This window comes from Chiloscyllium plagiosum, unplaced genomic scaffold (genome assembly GCF_037043375.1).
Source record: "Chiloscyllium plagiosum isolate Xiang-an unplaced genomic scaffold, Cpla_swu_hap1 HiC_scaffold_34, whole genome shotgun sequence".
Classification (NCBI taxonomy): domain Eukaryota; kingdom Metazoa; phylum Chordata; class Chondrichthyes; order Orectolobiformes; family Hemiscylliidae; genus Chiloscyllium; species Chiloscyllium plagiosum.
In genome coordinates this window covers 14,112,151-14,128,164 of record NW_028270172.1, presented here as the reverse complement: position 1 = coordinate 14,128,164, position 16,014 = coordinate 14,112,151, and the positions used below count along the sequence as shown (strand labels likewise).

Here is a 16,014-nt window from a genome sequence, read left to right as displayed (position 1 = left end):
TTTGGGAATGTCCTAGAGGTGCAAGTAATGAACTGGCGGGGTGTTACAGTTCACTCAGGGAGCCAGGGTTGCTGTGTGATACATTGTAAGCTGGAGCGTTGAATAGTGAAGGTAGGGGCCCCCATATCCCTTCCATCACTTAGCTGACCAGGAATCTCGCCCACACTGTCTCCATTTCTCTCCCTCCATCTGTCAGATGGATTTGCAGGTTGAGACTAAACCCTGTTTGGTCACATGGTGAAGACACCTTCCTTGGTCAGTGTCACACCATCATTCCCAGCATTGAGGGGGTCCTTCCCCCCCCATTCCCGAGGGTCCTGAACAATCTGACTGTGGGCATTCACACTTTACCACAGGGGGAGGCAAGTGGCAGTCGAAGAGGTGTGTGGCACGTTTGGATTTTCGCGCACTCTGTCCGATGTTTGTGTTTGGACCTCCAGAAGGTGTACAATATGGCACTTTTGCGAAAACCCTTGTGCTGTTTGGAAGGTCTAGGGTAAGGTGGTGCCGCAACGAGATGCGACGTTATATTTTTTGAGGGAGGACGTTCTTCAACCTTGGACTGACCTTATCCGTCAAGGCCGGGGGATTGGATTCGAACCCATAGGTGCAGGCTCAAAGGCAAGGACACTACCCACTGCACCACGAGATGTTCCTTTCAACTGTGCACAATACCTCAAATAGAACAATACCCAGGGATGAAAAGTATCTGTCCCATGGTGAGACTGGAGTTGTACTTGTTCAGAGTAGAGAAAAGGAAGAGAGAATTTGACAGAGGTGTATGAATCCTGAACGGTTACGACAGAGGAAATGAGGTTCTGATGGCAGAGGGGGCAGTAAGCAGGGGAGATGGATGGGAGATGATTGGCACAGTAGGAACTGGAGACAGAGTTAGGCAAACAAACTGCTTGACACAACAGGTCGCAATCTGAAAAACCTCTGCCTGAACACAGAATCACTCTCAAGAGATTGAAAATGTGGAGAAAATGTGGAGAGGCGGGACTGATTGATTATTTTACCAGATAGTCATGATCGGTTGAATGTGTGACATTGTTCAATGATGTTATGCAGGATTGGATGAGGTGAATGTTTTCTTTGGCTCTTTGTGTGTTTTTTTTTTCCCTGGCAGCACAAGGCGAAAGCTGCAGGTCTCTGGAACCTCTTCCTGCCAGCAGTCAGCGGCCTGACTCAGTTGGATTATGCTTTCATTGCTGAAGAAACTGGAAGATGCTTCTTTGCTCCTGACGTTTTCAACTGCCAGGCTCCAGGTAGGTCGCCAACTCAAGCATCACCCATTATCGTTGCTGAATGGATTGGCACCTTCTGCTTAGGAACCGTGAGGTTTAAGTGAGAAGGGAAGTTGACAGAAAAAAAACACCTGATATTTTATAACAAAATCAGCAAGTTCTGGAACATCTCACCAGGTCGGGCACTGCCTGTGGAGAGGGCAAGGGAGTTAACGTTTAGAATCCCGGTATGACTGTTTTTTGGAACCCATCAGTTCCCTTCGGCTGAACCTGATCTCCACTTATCTGAAGACCACCCTCATCAGAGACTCCTCGGCTATCCCTGAGCATCATTGTCCATTCCTTTCCACAATCACAGACCTTCCTGACTGAGCTCCAGCCTTCCATGTTCTGTGATGACCATCTTCCTCTTGTATTCAATGTTCTCTTCTTCTTTTACCACTGTCTTTCCCACTTCATTTTTTCCATTTTTTCCCTTTTTCTTTCCCTCTTTCGTTCTCCCACTTTCTTCTTTCTTTCACTGTCTTCCTCCCTGTCTCCTTCCTCCCTTCCTATCTCTCTTTCTTTCCTTCTCTCTTTCTTTCCTTCTCTTTCTTTCCTTCTCTCTTTCTTTCCGTCTCTTTCTTTCCGTCTTTCTCTCTCTCTCTTTCTCTCTTTCTTTCCTTCTCTCTTTCTTTCCATCTCCCTTTCTTTCTGTCTTTCTCTCTCTGTCTTTCTCTCTCTCTTTCTTTCTCTCTTTCGATCCTTCTCTCTTTCTCTCTTTCCATCTTTTCTTTCCTTCTTTCTCTCTTTGTTTCTTTCTCTGTTTTTCTCTCTCCTTTCTCTCTCTCGCTCTTTTTCTCACTTTTTCTCTTTCTTGTTTTTTTTCTCTCCCCAACCCCTTGCCTGTGAACTCCACCCACCCTCACAAATCATGATCTTGGGTTTGATCTCAACAAGTGAACTCTGGCCAGTCCACATGGCTCCAACCTTCTGCCAAGGAACAATGTCAACACCTCTGCATTGATAGTTTCACTTTTTATTTTAATTTTTTTTAACAGTGAAGGGGAGGGCAGGGATTAAATCAAAATAGAGTTGGAGGGGGAAATAATGCACTCCACTCCCTGCGGCGCCCACCTCTCCCTGAACAACTCCAGGGTGTTGGTGGACACCGCGTGCTCCTTCTCCAAGGACACCCGGGCTCTAATGTAACCGCGGAAGAGGGGCAGGCAGTCGGCCCTAACGTCCCCCTCCACGGCCCGCTGCCTGGACCTGTTTATGGCCAGTTTGGCCAGGCCCAGGAGCAGACCCACGAGGAGGTCCTCAGACCTGCCCTCCCTCCTCCGTACCGGGTGCCCGAAGATCAGGAGCGTGGTATTTTCACTTTTTAATCCTCCCCTTGCCAAGTTCTCCACGTTAGGAACAGGAATGGTCTGTTGAGCCTGTGATTTTTGAGAACAAAAAGCATTCATGGGATATTGACAGCGCTCGCTGGGCCTGTGTTAATTGACAATGAGATATTTTAATTGAATTCAAATTTCACCCTCTGCCAATGGTGGTGTTTGAACCCACATCCCCAGAATATTACTGTGAAGGTTTTTGTTTATTTTTCAAGTGACATTACCACAATGCCACTGCCTCCCTTTAAACTGAATTCCGTAGAAATCTGGAATAAAAAGCTAATCCAACGGCAAGCATAAAAACCCATCATGTTCATCATGTCCTTTAAGAAATGCAATCTGCCTAACCCCCACTTACAAGTGACTCCAGACCCACAGCAACTCTCAGCTGCCATCTGGGCAGTTACGGACAGGCAGTACACGCTGGCTGGGCAAAACACATGAATGAATCAAAATAAAACTATTCCTTCAGTGTGTTTAAATGATTCTTTTAAAGTGTCTATAAAAATTCAAATTCTCAGCTTAAAGCAGAGCTTTCGTATTGCGTCCCTCGGGAGCTGTACCGAATGCTGCATCTTCTGTGCTTTACCCTGCTGTTGCATTAATATCTTTCTCTTCCCCTCCTGGAACTTCTCGACACATTTCCCCTTTAAAACTCACTTCTCTGGCCATCTGCTCTGACACCTTCTGTGGTTTGATGTCAAACTTTGGTTGATGAACATTTGAAAGTAATTTGCTGTGCAAACGGCGCTATACAAATGCGGCACTTGATGCTGTTCTTTGGCATATGGCTAACCAGAAAGTATTGTCTACAGTGACTGATCTGGTGTTCCGGGAGGGATCTGATTGAGGGGCTCAGACTGCGGTTAGACTGGGAAAAACATTTCCTCTAAGTAGAGGGGTCAGTAAAAAATGGGCATAGCTTTCAGGTAAAGAGCAGGAGATTTAGGGGGGATTTGAAAAACATCTTTCAACCTTAAAGTTATGGAACCTATTGGCCAGAAAGAGACAGGAGCAGCGGTTGGCCATGGGATGAGGGCTTTGTGGTCCAGACTAACTCTATCCTCCACTGTCTCCGAACCTCAAGCACCCAGGGCAAGGGACCACTGGGTATGTGGGAGGCAGCAGTCTGGCTGATTGTATATCCCATTCCTCAATGACCAAATCCTCCTAATGACCAACATCCGTTCCAATGACCAATACACCCACCTCCCCAATGACCAACACACCCACCTCCCCAATGACCAACACACCCACCTCCCCAATGACCAACACATCCACTTCTCCAAAGACCAACACACCCACCTCCCTAATGAACAACACACCCACTGCCCCAATGATCAACACACCCACCTCCCCAATGACCAACACACTCACTTCCCCAATGACCACAGGCACACCACCAAATGACCAACACACCCACCTCCCCAATGACCATCATGCACACTCCCAAATGATCAACACACCCACCTCCCCAATGACCATCATGCACACTCCCAAATGATCAACACACCCACCTCCCCAATGACCATCATGCACACTCCCAAATGATCAACACACCCACTTCCCCAATGACCAACACACCCACCTCCCCAATGACCAACACACCCACCTCCCCAATGACCAACATGCACACCCCCAATGACCAACACACCCACTTCCCCAATGACCAACATGCACACCCCCAACGACCAGCACAACCACCTCCCCAATGACTAACATGCACAGCCTCAAATGACCAACACACCCACCTCCCCAATTGCTGCTGCTGCAGCCACTTCTGCCCCTAAAGACGTCACTCACCTGGACTTGATGACTCCATCACCTATGTCACTTCCACCACCAGTGATGTCACTCACCAGAAACCAGTCTGCAATGTCGCTGCCATCACATGTGATGTCACTTCCTACCCCATGGACACTGCTGTAGACCCCACTTCCGCCCCCTTTGTGAGCATCACTTCTGTTGGTGACATCACTCCTGATCCTATAATCCCGCCCATTCAAGTGACTGTCCCTGCCCCCACACCCAGCTGCAACCGCACACCAGGTCCTGGCTCCCAGCCATGCTGTATGCTCACCATTCCCTCAGACCTCCCACTCACTGAGATGAATGTTAGTCCTCAGCAAAGGCCTTATCTTTATCCTGCTATGCTCTCAAATTAATGACTTCGACACGCGTCATGACCTTGAACATTTCTGCGCCACCTCCGCCTCCAGGCCCACTTTAATCAACCAGGACTCCCGCCCACCCACAGAGGACCCCTTCTCCTGCCTCCAACACACCCCATCCACCTGGACACCCTGTGCTGGCCTGTTACCCACCCTTGACCTCTTCATTTCTAACTACTACCATGACATTGACCACCTCAACCTGTCCACCCACTCCAATCTCCCGCCCTCACAACACGGAGTCCTCTACTCCCTCCGATCCGACTACAACTTCACCATCAAACCCGCAGAAGGTGGGCAGGGGGAGGGGGGAGTGCAGAAGTCATGTATGGCACCAACTTCTCCACCACTGAAGACAGGCGCCAACTCATAGATGCCTCCTCCTACTGTCCCCTCGACTACGACCTCACCTCCATCACCAAACCATCATCTTCCAGACTGTACACAACCTCATCACCTCTGGGGATCTCCCATCCACAGCCTCCAACTTCATTGTCCGTGACCCCCCCACTGCCCAATTCTACCTCCTTCCGAAGATTCACAAACCTGATCTCTGCCTGCCTTGACACTGTCCTGTCCCCCTTAGTCCAGGAACTCCCCACCTACGTTCGTGACATCACCCATGCCCTTCACCTCCTCCAAGATTTTCATTTCCCCGCCCCAAAGCCTCACCTTCACCAAGGACATCCAGTCCCAGTACACTTCCATCCGCCATGACGAAGGTCTCCAAGCCCTCAGTTTCTTCCTGTAATGCGGTCCCAAGCAGTCCCCTTCCACTGACACCCTCATCCATCTGGCTGAGCTGGTCCTCACCCTCAACAAAATCTCCTTCCAATCCTTCCACTTCCTCCAAAGCAAAGGGGTAGTCATGGGCACCCGCATGGGGCCCAGCTATACCTGCCTCTTTGTTGGATAGGTGGAACAGTCCATCTTCTGCAACTTTGAGAAATAAGGAAGGGATGATCACCTTATTGGGATTGTATAATAGACCCCCTAATAGTCAGAGGGAAATTGAGAAACAAACTTGTAAGGGGATCTCAGCTATCTGTAAGAATAATAGGGTAGTTATGGTAGGGGATTTTAACTTCCCAAAAATCGACTGGGACTGCTATAGTGTTAAAGGTTTAGATGGAGAGGAATTTCTTAAGTGCGTCCAAGACAATTTTCTGATTCAGGGGAGTCCAGAACTAGAGGGCATAGGTTTAGGCTGAGAGGGGAAAGATGTAAAAGAGACCTAAGGGGCAACGTTTTCACGCAAAGAGTGGTACGTGTATGGAATGAGCTGCCAGAGGAAGTGGTGGAGGCTGGTACAATTGCAACATTTAAGAGGCATTTGGATGGGTATACGAATAGGAAGGGTTTTGAGGGACATGGGCCAGGTGCTGTCAGGTGGGACTATATTGGGTTGGGATATCTGGTCGGCATGGACAGGTTGTACTGAAGGGTCTGTTTCCATGCTGTACATCTCTATGACTCTACACTGGCACCATCCCACACCTTTTCCTCTGCTACATCAATTATTGTATTGGCGCCCACTCGTGCACCCACGAGAATGTTGAACAGTTCATCAACTTTACCAACATCTTCCACCCCGACCTCAAATTCACCTGGACCATCTCGGATACCTTTCTCTGCTTCCTGGACCTGTCCATCTCCATCAATGGTGACCGACTGACTACGTACATCTACTACAAACCCACCGACTCCCACAGCTACATGGACTACACCTCCTCCCACCCTACCTCCTGTAAAAAGGTGATCCCTTATTCCCAATTCCTCCGCCTATGCCACATTTGTTTTCAGGATGACCAGTTCCATTATAGACAATTCCAGATGACCTCCTTCTTCCAAGACCGCAATTTCCCCTCCCACATTATCGACAATGCCCTCGTATCTCCTCCATTTCCTGCATCTCTGCCCTCAAACCCCTCCCTTCCCAATGCAACATGGACATTACACCCCCCAGCCCTCACCTTCCTCCCACCAACCTCCGTATACATCACAATATCCTCCGCCATTTCTGTCACCTCCAAACGAACCCCACCATCAGAGATATATTTCCCTCCCCACCACTATCTGCATTCCGTAAAGACCATTCCCTCCGTGACTCCCTCGTCAGATCCATAACCCCACCAGCCCACACCCCACACCCCACTCCTGGCACCTTCACTTGCCACCACAAGAAGTGCAAAACCTGTGCCCACACCTGCCCCATCACCTCCGTCGACGGCCCCAAAGGATCCTTCCACATCCGACAGAAATTTACCTGTACCTCCATGAGCAATCGTATCTGTTGCACCCGATGAGGTCTCCTCTACATCGTGGAGACAGGACACCAACTTACAGATCATTTCAGAGAACATCTCTGGGACACCTTCACCAACCAACTCCACTGCCCCTTGGCTGAACACTTCAACTCCACCTTCCACTCCGCCAAGGACATGGGCCGCCTCTGTCGCCACTCCCTTACCACCCGATGCCAGGAGGAACAACACCTCATCTTCTGCCTTGGGGCCCTCCAACCCCACTGCATCAATGTGGACATCACCAGTTTTCTTGTTTTCCCTTTCCCACCTTTCCCCAGTCCCAAGCCTCCAACCCGGCACCGCTCTCTTGACCTGTCCATCACCTTTGCCATCTATCTGCTCCACCCTCCTCTCCGACCTATCACCTTCTCCCCACCTTCTCCTACCTAATGCATCCTCAGCTACCTTCCCCCCAGCCCCATCCCGTTTCCATTTATCTCTTAGTGCCCCGGCCCACAAGCCTCATTCCTGATGAAGGACTTATGCCTGAAACGTCGATTCTCCTGCTCCTTGGATGCTGTGCTTTTCCAGCACCACACTTTCGACCCCCACCTGCCCAATGACCAACATGCACACCCCGAAATGACCAAGTCCTCCCTAATGACCAACACCCCTGCGCCCCCCCCCCCCCCGCCCCACCTTCAGTCCATGTCCAGCTCAGCGCTGCAGGGAACAGTTTCCTGCTCTCTGTGCCCACCCAAAGCCCACCCCACCCCACTCTTGGTGACTGATCCATGAGGGTGATGTGTAAATGGCTCATTTCAACACAGCATCATAACAGAAGCAGCAGAGTACAACGGCAGACTTTCCACCTGATGACATTCCCACTTTGTTTCCTAGACACAGGGAACATGGAGGTGCTACACTTGTACGGAACGGAAGAGCAGAAGAAGAGGTGGCTGGAACCTCTGCTTGACGGAGAAATCCATTCGTGTTTTTGCATGACAGGTATCTCCATCTGCCTGGGTTAGTCCATTCAGTCGTTTAGGATTCCAGCTGATGCTCTCGCCGGAGCTGGGCTGTGGAAGTAACACACCCCTTTATTCCCCCCACTTCCCAAAAATAACAGCAGGCTCCGTTTGACTGATCCGGCCTACAACTGCCGCGTTTTCAAACTCTGAAATTCCTTCCTGAAACCCCTCCACTGATCCCATGACACTCCATAAAACATCCCCATCTTGGGCTGAGCTCTCGGTCATTGGTCATAAGGTTTTGTTAGTTGGCTCAGTGTCACGTTTCCATTTTGGGGTCACTCCTGTGAAGCATTATCAGAACATTTTACAAAGGAGAGGGCACTATTTAAATGCAACAGGTTGTTTGCTGTTGGTCACAAAGCTGATCATAGAATTCCTACAGTGTGGAAGCAGGCCATTCGGCCCATCGAGTCCACACCAGCCCTCCGAAGAGCAGCCCACCTTGACTCACCCCCTACCGTATTCTCGTGGCCCTCCATTTCCCATGGCCAGTCTACCCTAACCTGCACATCTTTGGACTGTGGGAGGAAACCAGAGCACCTGGAGGAAACTCACGCAGACACAGGGAGAATGTGCAAACTCCACACAGTCAGTCACCCGAGAGTGGAATCGAACCCAGGTCCCTGGCACTGTGAGGCAGCAGTGCTAACCACCATGCCACCCCAAATGGATCACAGATGGAATCCCTGCAGTTTGAAATAGGCCATTTGGCCCACCAAGTCCACACAGACCCTCCGAAAAGTGTCCCATTCAGACCTATTTCCCTATTTTATTGCTCTACATTACTCCTGACTAATACCCCTAGCCTACACATTCCTGAACACTATGGGGCAAGTTAGTATGGCCAATCCACCCTAACCTGCACATCTTTGGACTGTGTGAGGAAACCCACACAGACACAGGGAGAATGTGAAAACTCCACACAGCCCGTCGCCCGAGGCGGGAATCAAACCCGAGTCCCTGGCTCTGTGAGGCAACAGTGCTAACCCCTGAGCCATTGTACCCACCCCTAGATCTGCTGAGCTGATGGGGTGACTTCCCAGGCAACTGGTGTCAATTTGAGTGTTGACATTGAGAGATGGCAGCCACGGTCGGATGGCCCCAGTGTTATGGACAGTCCCACAGGCCTGAACCATGGACAGTGAGATCTTCACCAGGGGTAAGGCAAGATGCAGGTTCTAAACCTACCCCAGCCAGTGACATGCACATTTTCCAGTTGGGATGGCAGTGGTTTCACATTTTGTTCCATCTCAATGACCGACGAGGAATCTCTCGCTGTCTGCCATTGGCATGTGTTTGAAGGGCTTGGGGGCAGCTTGGTGCTTATTCTGTCTCACCACATCACGAGCCATGGCCACCACATCATGAAGTGGGACCTGAACCCAGAGGTTCTGGCTCAGAGGCAGAAACACTACCTCTGAGCTCCCCGGCCTTTCTGTGTGTCTGATTGGCAGATTGCTTGATGGCTGTGACACCGCCCCTCCCCAACACACCACCCCCTTGGGTGTTATTAATGGCTGCTGTTAATTCGGAAATGGTGACCTTTTCATCTCTGACAATGATGCTTTTTTCTTCACTCGGTCCACCTCTCAGAGCCGGACGTGGCTTCCAGTGATGCCACCAATGTTGAATGTACCATTCACCGGGACGGAGAGAGCTATGTCATCGTTGGCAAGAAGTGGTGGGCCAGTGGTGAGTAAAGGGTGACCCAGAGCTCAGGTTTGGAAGTTACGCACTTTTCCCCGGCTGGGGGGACCAGTACTCTGAGCATTCTGTTGACTCAAAACTACAGGTCATTCTGCCATAAACGTGCGTTTTGTCAGCATGAATTGGCTATAACACCATTTACGAATTGTGGGTGTTGTTTGGATAACACACAGTTTCTTCTGAACGGGTATAACAATTTTCTATTAGTAAGCTTTCAACTGCATGATTTTCTATACCGTGAGGTCACAGAGGAACAAAACTGTCATGTTATAGCAGAAGGACCTGTAAGTGGGGAAGTGTGAGTGATGACAAGGAGATAAAAGCTCTTCAGTGTGAGTTAGACAAATTGAGTGAGTTGGCAATCATGTACCAGATGTGTAGAACACCGATAAATGTGGAGTTATCCACTTTTGTAGGAAAAATGGTGATAGGTGAGGAAATGTTAATGAGCAAAGGGAGCTGGGTAGTCTTATACACTGGTCATTGAAAGCAAGCAGTTAGGAAAGCAAATGGTTTGTTGGCCTTCATTGCAACAGGGTTTGAGTATAGGAGCAAGGAGGTCTTCCTGCTGCTGTACAAGGTCTTGGTGAAACTAGAGCTAGAGTATTGGGTGCAGCTTTAGTCTCCTTATCCAAGAAAGGTACACTTCCCAGAGACTGAGTGCAATGAAGGTTCACCTGACCGATTCCTGGGGTGGCAGGTTTGTCACATGAGGAAAGATTGGGTCAACTGGGCCTGAATTCATTGCAGTCCAGAAGAATGGGTGAGGATCTCACTGAAATGTCTAACATTATGGCAGGGCCGGATGGTCTGAATACTGGGATGAAGGTCCAGGACAAGAAGATCATGGGGTCTCAGGATATAGGGATAGGCCATTGCATACTGAGCTGAAGAGATCTCAATTCACTCAGAGCATGGAAGTCACTGAATGTCACCGAGTCATAGAGATGTACAGCATGGAAACAGACCCTTCAGACAAACCCGTCCACACCGACCAGATATCCCAACCCAATCTAGTCCCACCTGCCAGCACCCGGCCCATATCCCTCCAAACCCTTCCTATTCATATACCCACCAAATGCCTCTTAAATGTTGCAATTGTACCAGCCTCCACCATTTCCTCTGGCAGCTCATTCCATACCTGTACCACCCTCTGCGTGAAAAAGTTGCCCCTTAGGTCTTTTTTATATCTTTCCCCTCTCACCCTAAACCTATGCCCTCTAGTTCTGGACTCCCCCCACACCAGGGAAAAGACTTTGTCTATTTATCCTATCCATGCCCCTCATAATTTTGTAAACCTCTATAAGGTCACCCCTCAGCCTCCGACGCTCAGGGAAAACAGCCCTAGCCTGTTCAGCCTCTCCCTGTAGCTCAGATCCTCCAACCCTGGCAACATCCTTGTAAAGCTTTTCTGAACCCTTTCAAGTTTCACAACATTTTTCTGAGACCAGAATTGCACGCAATATTCCAACAGTGGCCTAACCAATGTCCTGTACAGCCGCAACATGACCTCCCAACTCCTGTACTCAATACCCAATAAAGGAAAGCATACCAAACACCTTCTTCACTATCCTATCTACCTGCGATTCCACTTTCAAGGAGCTATGATCCTGCACTCCAAGGTCTCTTTGTTCAGCAACACTCCCTAGGACCTTACCATTAAGTGTATAAGTCCTGCTAAGGTTTGCTTTCCCAAAATGCAGCCACGTCGCATTTATCTGAATTAAACTCCATCTGCCACTTCTCAGCCCATTGGCCCATCTGGTCCAGATCCTGTTTAATCTGATGTAACCCTCTTCACTGGCCACTTCACCTCCCATTTTGGTGTCATCTGCAAACTTACTAACTATACCTCTTATACTCGCATCCAAATCATTTATGTAAATGACAAAATGTAGAGGGCCCAGCACTGATCCTTGTGGCACTCCACTGGTCACAGGCCTCCAGTCTGAAAAACAACTCTCCACCACCACCCCATGTATTGAAGGAATAAATAGACTTCTAGAGGCTAAAGGTGTGTGGACTGAATGGGTGATGGCGTGGAGATAGAGGATCAGTTGTGATTACATTGAATTGTGGCATGGCTCGATGGGCTGAGTGGCCTACCTCCTGCTCCTGTTTGCTATGTTTCTGTGTTAAAGCTGGAGGTTGAGCCAGCAGGTTATTTCACAGCCATTACACCACCAGGTGGCAGTCTTGGCTTGGCTGCTCGGAATACCAGCCTTTTATTAAAGAGAAGCAGGAAGCTGGAAGAACGCAGCAAGCCCAGCAGCATCAGGTGGTGCAGATGTCGACGTTTCAGGTGTAACCCTTGTTCAGGACTCGGGGTGGGTCTGGGGGGAGCTGCAGATAAAGGGGAGGTGGGGCCAGGATAGTGAGGTAGGGAGAGGTGAAGATAGGTCGAGGATACAACCGAGGAGGTTGGTCAATGGGAAGAATGGATCCAGTTGGTGGCTGGGAGGAGTGGAAGGGAGGGTGAGGGGCTGGGAAGGGTGTCAGGGGATGGGGAGAGAGGTTATTTGAAATTGGAGAACTCAGTGTTGAGTCCTTTGGGTTGTAGGCTGCCCAGGCAGAGGGTGAGGTGTTGTTCCTCCAATTTGTGGTTTGGGTCATTGGAGCAATGGAGAAGGCCAAGGTTGGTCATATCGGAAAGGGAGTGGTTGGGTGAATTGAAATGGGAGGTGACTGGGAGGTCTGGTCGGCCCCTGAGGACCTGGCTGTGATGCTCAGGGAGCCGTTCCCTGAGTTTACGTTCGGTCTCCCCCATGTAGAGAAGACCACATCGGGAACACCTGATACTGTAAACTAAGTTGGAGGAGAGTCGAGAGTGTGGTGCTGGAAAAGCACAGCAGGTCAGGCAGCATCCGAGGAGCAGGAGAATCGACGTTTCAGACAAAAGCCCTTTATTCAGACAAAAGTTGCCTGACCTGCTGTGCTTTTCCAGCACTACACTCTCGAGTCTAATGTCCAGCATCTGCAGACCTCACTTTCTCCTAGGTTGGAGGAGAGGCAGATGAACCTCTGTCTCATCTGGAAGAACTATTTGGGGCTCTGGATCGAGGTGAGGGGGCTGGTGTACCAGTAGGTTTTGCATCTTTTCCAGTTGCAGGAGAAGGTACCTGGGGGTTTGGGGGGGGTTGGTGGGGAGAGTGTGGCACAAACCAAGGACTGTCAAAGGGAATGGTCCTTGTGGAAAGCAGAGAGGGATGGGAAGGGGAAGATGTTCTTTGATGGTGGGGGTCTAGTTGGCATCTTGGTAAAGCAGTGCTGCCACTCTTGATAGAACAGGCTGATTACTTGTGGAAATCTTTGTTGAAACCAGTTAGCTTCAGTGACATGGCATTTCCCAGAAACCCAGCAGGTCAAAGGTGGCTGTGTGACACAATGCCTATAAGGAATGATAACCCCTGGAAAGAGTTGGCAGAGTCTGATAGGCTGAATGGTCTCTGCATGACTTTGATTAAAGGCCCGATAAACATTTACTTCAAAGCGCTGGATTAACCACAAATGCTGGGGAGGGAATCAAAAGATTGTGTTTCTTTGCAAACTATTGTGTTTTACGAGCTGTAGGGCAAGTTTAAATGAAACAGTAACTATGCACATCAAAGACAAATAATCATTTATGGCCATTTCGACTTATCAGCGCCTTATTGTCTGATACTGGATTTAAAAGATATTTCCGTTCTGGTGGTTTATTTCCATTTCTCATTTCACTGTGACACCTTATTTGTTGCACTGTGGTTTATAGAGATCAAAAACTTAATAATGCACTTGTCTTAAATGAATGCACTGCCTGGGAAAGTAGTGGAGGTGCATTCCATAGGAGAGAGCTGGATATGTATTTGAAAGTGATGAATTTGGAGAGCCGTGGCGATAGGGCTGGAGAATGGGACTAGCTGGGTAACTCTTTCGGCACCCAGTGCAGTTCACGATGGGCTGAATGGCCTCCTCCTGGACTGTAAAATTCAATGATTCTATAAGGATCAAGGTTACAAAGGCTAACAGGCCACTGATGCCTGGAGCTCCAAGTTGTTTAGGAAAAAAATACAAAGGTTTCTTCTTAGGAAAATTGCAGACTGATGTTATGATGGAGGTGAGCAAGGAATGCAGTTGGCTTGGCCATTGGGTGCGATGTCATATGTAGCTGTAAGGGATTCAGACCAGCCAATCTCAAAAATAGGATGTATCAACAAGGGCTCAGAGTCTGAGGAGAAATTAGATTAGATTCCCTACAGCGTGGAAACAGGCCCTTCGGCCCTAATAGTCCACACCGACCCTCCGAAGAGTAACCCACCCAGACCTATTCCCCCTGACTAATGCACCTTACTCTGTGGGCAATTTAGGATGACCAATTCACCTAACCTGCACGTCTTTGGATTGTGGGAGGAAACCCATGCAGACATGGGGAGAATGTGCAAACTCCACGCAGACAGTCACCCAATGCTGGGATCGAACCCAGGTCCCTGGTGCTGTGAGGCAGCAGTGCTAACCACTCAGCCACCATGCCTCCTCATCAAGGAGCTGTCTTCTTCAGACTGAAGATTGAAGAGATTGAGGGAAGACCTCAGGGATGAGTTCCTTGAGATTTCTGCTCAAGGAAGGACACTAACACACAATGTAAATGGGATTGACACACTCTATGCCAACTGCCCGGTCATCCATTGATATTAAGGATTCATCCTAATGGTCACACGTTATATACTTTGTTTTTGTCTCATTAACTAATGCATCATTTCGCAAGTGCTGTTTCTTAACAAACTTAATAAACTACCTGAAAACTTGTTACATTTGGTAACTATGGTCAGAAACACCTTCAAAACCTGCCAGTATTGACGGTGTAAGGATTGGATTGTACAACATTAACAGCTCAGAGTTGTCTGATGAGCTTACCATCAAACCTCTTCAATTTTAAACTTCACTTCACCAACTCCTCCCACCCAAAGACTTACCACAATTAAGGAGCTAAATCTTTATTGTTTTGATCAGGAAAATAATCCAACAGGAATTGTTGTTCTGATTGTCCATCTAAAATCTGTTAGTACTGGGTGACGCACATCCATCTACCTACTGCCCAGACCATTTGCGTGGCAATTTACCTCATCTTCCAGGACAGCACTTTGAGACTCTACAAGAGCCTTTCCAGGCCTGGAGGCCACATCCCAAACTTTCTTTTTGCTTGATTTGTGCATAGCTCCAGCTACTTGGACCCATTTTATGGAGTTTTGGAGTTTAATTCAGATAAATGCGAGGTGCTGCATTTTGAGAAAGCAAATCTTAGCAGGACCTATACACTTAATGGTAAGGTCCTCGGGAGTGAACACAGAGACCTTGGAGTGCAGGGTCATAGCTCCTTGAAAGTGGAGTCGCAGGTAGATAGGAAAGTGAAAAAGGGGTTTGGTATGCTTTCCTTTATTGGCCAGAGTATTGAGTACAGGAGTTGGGAGGTCATGTTGTGGCTGTACAGGACATTGGTTAGGCCACTGTTGGAATATTGCGTGCAATTCTGGTCTCCTTCCTATCAGAAAGATGTTGTGAAACTTGAAAAGGTTCAGAAAAGATTTACAAGGATGTTGCCTGGTTTGGAGGATTTGAGCTATAGGGAGAGGCTGAACAGGCTGGGGCTGTTTTCCCTGGAGCGTCGGAGGCTGAGGGGTGACCTTATAGAGGTTTACAAAATTGAGGGGCATGGATAGGATAAATTGGCAAAGTCTTTTCCCTGGGGTGGGGGAGTCCAGAACTAGGTTTAGGGTGAGAGGGGAAAGATATAAAAGGGACCTAAGGGGCAACATTTTCATGCAGAGGGTGGTATGTGAATGGAATGAGCTGCCAGAGGATATGGTGGAGGCTGGTACAATTGCAACATTTAAGAGGCATTTGGATGGGTATATGAATAGGAAGGGTTTGGAGGGATATGGGCCGGGTGCTGTCAGGTGGGACTAGATTGGGTTGGGATATCTGGTCGGGATGGACAGGTTGGACCAAAGGGTCTGCTTCCATGCTATATATCTCTATGACTCTATGATTATGACTCTAGTCAAGGGTATGCTTGAATTGCCATGACAATTTGCCATGGCAACCAATATAGGTGTGCACTGTCACTTCCATTCACTCATGGGTATCCCTGGTTGGGCCAGCATTTACAGCTGAGTTGGATCTTGAGAACTTGATGGTGAGCCTTCTTCGATGTACTTTCAGCGTACCTCCACAATATTGTTTGGAAGGGAGTTCTG

General features: G+C 48.8%; 1 protein-coding gene across 1 annotated transcript in view; it reads left to right on the top strand.

Annotated features, from left to right (window-relative positions):
- The window catches only part of acad11 (acyl-CoA dehydrogenase family, member 11), a 157,445-nt gene that overhangs the window by 52,875 nt on the left and 88,556 nt on the right, over positions 1–16,014 (top strand). The window contains exons 11-13 of the mRNA XM_087978495.1: positions 1,130–1,268; positions 7,944–8,051; positions 9,671–9,769. Of these exons, the coding sequence (XP_087834621.1) occupies positions 1,130–1,268; positions 7,944–8,051; positions 9,671–9,769 (346 nt within the window). The remainder of the gene's footprint in view (positions 1–1,129; positions 1,269–7,943; positions 8,052–9,670; positions 9,770–16,014) is intronic.